General features: G+C 46.8%; 1 protein-coding gene across 1 annotated transcript; it reads left to right on the top strand.

Annotated features, from left to right (window-relative positions):
• The first annotated feature begins 1,880 nt into the window (after positions 1–1,880).
• sox18 (SRY-box transcription factor 18) lies at positions 1,881–5,756 on the top strand. Its single transcript, XM_062459761.1, has 2 exons — positions 1,881–2,659; positions 3,609–5,756. The coding sequence occupies exons 1-2, from the start codon at positions 2,272–2,274 to the stop codon at positions 4,721–4,723; spliced, it is 1,503 nt and encodes a 500-aa protein (XP_062315745.1). The 5' UTR covers positions 1,881–2,271; the 3' UTR covers positions 4,724–5,756.
• Positions 5,757–6,260: the final 504 nt, after the last annotated feature.

The following is a 6,260-nucleotide window of genomic DNA, read 5'->3' as shown; positions in this document are numbered from 1 at the left end:
TGATGTTAAATTATCTACTGGTTCATATTCACAGGCAAACAGACAGACAGGCTGACTGACAAATATACAGACAGGCTTACCAACAATGTATGCAATGTGTTTCTTCATTTTAATCTTTAATGTACATTTTAATGAGTAATGAGGTGAGTTCAGGTTTCTTTGAATGTGTGAGTGTGTGTAGAGGGGCAGGCTAGCTGGAGGTGGGGGATTCCCGAACACGGTGTATCCCATCCATCAACACACTTCCCTTCTTCACCAGATCCAAAATAGCACTGTGTGTGAACATGACCTCTCCCACACATAAACACACACACACACACACAGGCGTAAACACACACACTTCCATCACGATGCCATTGTGTTGTTGTCTGACTCTTCTGTGTGTGTGTGTGTGTGTGTGTGTGTGCGCGCGCGTGTCGTCGTCGTCGTCGTGTGCGCGTGTGTGTGATTCCAGCAGAGATGAGTGGAGCAGGGGCAGTGAGAGCTCCTCCAGCCACAGAGTCTGGAGTCTCGGCCAAATTTCCTCTGTGGTGTAGGTGTGGTGCCCCGGCTCTCGACGATGGTGTGGAGGGGGCGCTGGTCTTGCTGCTGGGCTGCAGGCCAGCTCTCTGTCTCTGGATCAGACGCCACCACTGGTACAGTAGCCCTGAGAGGCTGGGTGGGTCTCTCCTCTCCCCACCTTCTCACTTGCTGCATTGAACACGCACACGCACACTCACACACACGTTTACTCTCTCCCTGAACCCCTGGGGCTGATGTTATCAAGAGAGGCCACGTCAGCCAGCAGGAACATCCCTGACTTCCTGGAGGATGGGGTGGGGGTGCGGGGGTCGTTAAAGAACCTGAGAGAATTCCACCAAGGACTTTACGACGGGGTGAGGAGGAGTGGTGTTGGGGAGGTGACACCCAGCAGACAGACAGGCGGGCAGTGGGGGAGTGGCGGATGTCACTGTGTGGGCAGATGCCAGGGGGGGGGTGGGGGAGTGGCTTGCCGGCGCCCTGCATGTCACGTATCCAACTTTCACTACCGGCTATACCATCGGCCTCTGATGATACACTTCCTCTGAACTTACATCCTGTCCTGTTCAGGTTCAATTGGTTGCCCCAGTGATGCCCTCGGAGTCGGTCATCAAACAGACTACTTGCACAGACAGTATAGAACATTCCTAGTAGATGCAACAGTACTGGAATATTTAAAGATGTGCAGCTTAAGTATTACAAAATGTGCTGTGTCTGTCTCTGACCCAGCACTGTTGTTCTATTGTCCTCAGGGCCTGTTAAGGTGGCTCTCAGCAGGCTTGGAGGAAGCAGTTTATTGACCTCCTGCATGGCATTGTTCAACTCATCTTCTTTCTGTGTGTATGTGTGTGTGTGTGTCCTTTTTCTGTGTCTGTCTGTCTCTCTTGCTCGCTCGCTCACTCCCCCCCCCTCCCCTCTCTCTCTGTAGGTTTGGTGTTTGTTTGGAGCCCCACCACTAATGAGCCTGGTCTCAGCTGTGGTCTGCTCTCACCACTGTGCTGCCCTCACATGTAGGGGTGGAGGAGGGTGGGGGGGCACATAGGCAGTCTTCTGTGAGAGTCACACGCACATACATGTATGTATGTGTACAAACACACAGGCAGAGTTTACATGGCAGGTTGACACACACACACACAGTGTGTCTGGTTAAGCCTGTATGTGTGTCTTTTCTCTCATCTGGGCAGAAACAATGGGCCTCTCCGATTACATCTTCCCTGTATGAGCGGACAGGGGGGTCGGGGGGAGGGGGGGGGGGGAGGCAGGGCAAAGGGGGGGGCTTCTTCCCTTAACTCTCCCACCACTGACCCCTCCCTCTGGCCTCGCTGGCCTCTGATTGGTCTAGGCCTGGTATATATTTACACAAGTGTTTTATCAAGCCTCACCACAACTTTCAAACTCTGGGATACGGGAAAACTACCCTGGACACCGCACTGCAGTCAGGGCCTGTTGTTCTTCTGGACAGAGAGAGAGAGAGACAGATAGAGAGAGAGAAAGAGAGAGAGGGAAAAAGAACAAAGTTGTGGAACATTTGGGATTGTACAGTCATTTTTTGTCTTTTTTTCTTTCTGCTGAGTCTTCCCACTCTCTTCAGAGTTCAATGCTTTGTTTGGGGTTTCTGACTCCTTCAGTCCACTTTTACAGCACTCTGCTCTCTTCTCAGTGTCTGTGTTCAGCATTAGAAAACACAACCCACGCAGAAAAACATTTACTGAACAATTGGAGTAAAGAATAATCTGTGGTTGTCTTGCTGGAATGAATATATCTGAGTCTAGTTACTGTCAAGAGGCTGGTTCTCTGTCAGGCAGGGGAGAGCGACCATGGACTGCGGCCCCCAGCCCTGGGTCTGATCCTGGGCTTGGCTTTGACCATAGCCCCCTCTCCTCTGGAAATCTGGGAGTAGGAGCTGGGGGACGGACCGAGGCAAGGACAGGGACAGGACCTGGCTGTGGGACAGGAGCAAGGAGCCCGGACTCTACCCCAGCAAGGGCTCCTATCCTGGGCAGCGTGGATGGGAAGGCAGGGGGGGAGTCGCGAATCCGCAGGCCCATGAACGCCTTCATGGTTTGGGCCAAAGATGAGAGGAAACGCCTGGCTCTGCAGAACCCAGACCTCCACAATGCTGTGCTCAGCAAGATGCTGGGTAAGATACATACACAAACAAACAAACATAAACACACACACAAAAGATTTCAAAACACAAATGACTACTCTTGTCGTGTCCTAGATGACATGTCCCTGTAGACTTTCAAAACATATTCTATTGCTGCTTCTTTAGCAGCCTGCTTTACAAAACAAACAAAATAATGTAAACCATTTTTTGAGAAGAACTGCAATGTTAGTCTAGTTACAGTCAGAGACTTACTGAGAATATCAGGAAACATTGACCGTAGAAGTTTTGAAACAGTCTATCTGAGACAGAAGTAGTTCTGGCAAACATCCATCATGAAAATAACAGCCCTTAATGAAAATAGTTTGACTCTTCACACATTTTCATTGAACATTGAAAGACAAGCACAGTGAAGTATAATTGTGAATGAATGCCCATAAAATATATGGATTATTAGCAACTGACTGCATGTTGTTAAAGTTCATTCAGTATATTACTAATACAGTTACTAATATAAAATCATTCATGAGTTTTGTTTAGCTCTGCTCAGATGGCTAAAATTGTAAAACAAAAACTAAATAACTACTAGTTTAATTGTACGTTGGAAATTACCAATATTTCTATTAACTCACCATATTGCACAATTAACAACATTTAACCATTTGTTCCAACAGATGTGGTAGTCTTGGTATTTATAATATTTAATACCTGTGTAGAAGTAATACCTGACAATCTGTTAGCCCTGGTTTAACACTGAACTGGTTCGTGCTGATAATTAAAATAAAAGTTATGATGTTGCTGATAATGAGGATAATGATTATGATTATTAAAAGAAGATGATGGTTACGATGAAATTGGAATGTCAATCAGGAGGACTATGTAACTCTTGTTAGTCTGAATTATGACATCATGTTTCTCCTCATTCTCTTTCACCATTGAAAATATTGTTCTCTTCTGATTGTGTGTCTGGGCGTTCCTCCAGGTCAGTCTTGGAAGGCTCTGAGCCCACAGGATAAGCGTCCTTTTGTGGAGGAGGCAGAGCGTCTTCGCCTGCAGCACCTCCAGGACCACCCCAACTACAAGTACCGTCCCCGCAGGAAGAAGCAGGCCAAGAAGCTGAAGCGGGTGGAGCCAAGCCTGCTGCTCCACAGCCTGACCCAGGGAGGATCAGGCAGCATGGGGGGGCCTGGAGACGGGTCTGGCTACGGACCTCCAGGACACTCCCACCACCACCATCCTCTCCCCCACCATCTGCTTCCCTCACTGGGACACTTCAGGGACCTGCAGCACCCCGGAGCAGAGCTGGAGAGCTACGGGCTGCCCACCCCAGAGATGTCCCCCCTGGACATGTTGGAGGATGGAGGGGGAGAGGGTGTGTTTTTCCCTCCACACATGCAGGATGAGGTGGGGGGGATGGGGGCCTGGAGTGGATACAACCACCAGCACCGCCACCACCATCACTACAGCAGCCATCCACACGGTCCTCTGAACCACTCTCACAGTCAGGGCCTTGGCTCTAGTCATGCCCACCATGTCAGTCAAAGGGGATCAATGCTGTGTCGTCCAGTTCAGGAGAAATGCCTGCCCCCTGAGCATGCAAATGCTACCTACCCCCAAGTGTCTGTCAGCCTGACTGAGCCAATCAAATCACACCAACAGTCCAGCAGCCCCGTCCCTGGTTACTACAACCAATGGACTAACCACATGTCAGCGCAGGCTGCCTTCACATCCCATCTGGGACAGCTGTCTCCTCCTCCCGAGACCTCCTCCTCCTCTTCCTCCATCGCTCTCACTCCCACCACCACCCTCTCCCTGCCCCCCCAAAACCACCCTGACTCCACCCCTGTAGAGCCTCCCTGTCAACTAAACCCATCGTCTGAGTTCTGGTCTGAGGTGGACCGCCACGAGTTTGACCAGTACCTGAACGCCAGCCGGACTCGGATGGAGGGTTGCTACGGCAATGGTGCTGGGAGCATTGGGGGTGGGGCCAAGGTTCTGAGTCGTGGCGTGGGGTGTGAGGAAGGGAACAGCCCACTGATTTCTGCCCTATCGGACACCAGCAGTGCTGTTTACTTCAGTGCCTGCATAACTGGGTAGATGAAGCTGTCACACTGGGGCATCTCTCAGACAACGCACCTAGAATTCCTGTGCCGACTGGGCCACAGCCTGGGCCACATTACTGCTTTACACTCATTATCCAAGGGAGCTGATCGCAGCGCAACAACAGCTAAAGCTTTTAAGTAACAACAAAGCCACGCTCTGATTTTCCAAACGATTAACTCAGAGCTAACTGGAGAGGCATAGTGCTGTTCCACTAACTCAGGACTGTGGCTTTAAAATGATAGCTCTCACTTCGTTTTATTCTGTAGAAGAGGAATGGTGACCATTTTCTTTTTACAAAGATGAAGATTTGTTTTATAATACAGCTGATCAGTTATCTGTAAATTCTTTATTTGTATGTGTTTAGAATTATTTCCATGAACACCTGTTCTATTTGCACTGGGTCCAAAATAGGCCTTTAGAAGACCACTGCATAAATTGTATATTTTAAATACCATCACGGACATTTTAGTTTTAAAAATTGCTAAATGTGACAGAGGGTGATATAAGGACACATCATTTTCCCCACATTGCTTTATCGAACGTGTTGATCCAAAACTATGGATCATTGACATTATCACTAAGACATGTGGGTTACTAGGATTGTTCTTTTTCAATAAATCAGATGTTATGTTATGAATCAGTGAGAAAAAGTGAGAAAGATTTAACCATTTTCCTTATTTTCATCAAACACTTTGCAGTTTTAATTTGTAGAGTCATTCTGGGATAGTTCTACTGACTGGGCGTTGGTAATCATTATCCAAAAGAGGAGAAATGTTTGTGACTTGAAGGAAAACTGGAACTAAAGAAAATCTGTTTCTCTGTTGGCACTTAAATCACTAGTCAAATTGAAAACACAATCCCTCAGTATTTTATCCTCAAGACCGCAAACATGTCACACACAAACCTACAGTATGGTGTACTTGTTGTCTGTTGAAAGATTTGTCCTTTGTTTTTCAAAAAAGTGGGCATTTGTAAATAAATATATGCTTTTAAAGATAATTTACAAAATAAAGAATGTTTGTCAGGATGCAGAGTATGGTTTTTTGAGACTTTGACACTTTGTTCATAATCCAAATATGTCAGTGTTGTTTAATGTTATTCTACTCAGCGTCCTGTCTTTTCAGTTAGATGCGGCAACGTGTTGATGCCAAAAAATTGATATAAAAAATTCGAACAATCTCATAATACAGTCATTATACAGCTTATGTTCCAGACACAAAAAGAAAAATTTCAAAAATAGATAAAGACAGAGAAAGGAAGGGAGGAAAACAGTGTATTCTGTGTTGGGCCTTTGATCCTCGACTGTTTGATTTGATTCTTGGTGTGATCAGCCGTCGAGATGAGTTGGCTTGGGAAGATCTGTTACTCCAAACCGCAGACAAAAATAAAAACATTTTTAACAAGGAAGAACACACACGCATACACACACATACACACATGCAGCGATAAACACACAGCTTAGACAGGAAAAGTCATTTGAACACCAGTTAAATTGTTGTTATTATTAAATCCATGGAACACAATTATGGAT

Source organism: Osmerus eperlanus, chromosome 4, assembly GCF_963692335.1.
Source record: "Osmerus eperlanus chromosome 4, fOsmEpe2.1, whole genome shotgun sequence".
Taxonomy (NCBI): domain Eukaryota; kingdom Metazoa; phylum Chordata; class Actinopteri; order Osmeriformes; family Osmeridae; genus Osmerus; species Osmerus eperlanus.
The sequence above is the reverse complement of the archived record's forward strand: the minus strand, read 5'-3'. Positions and strand labels throughout refer to the sequence as shown.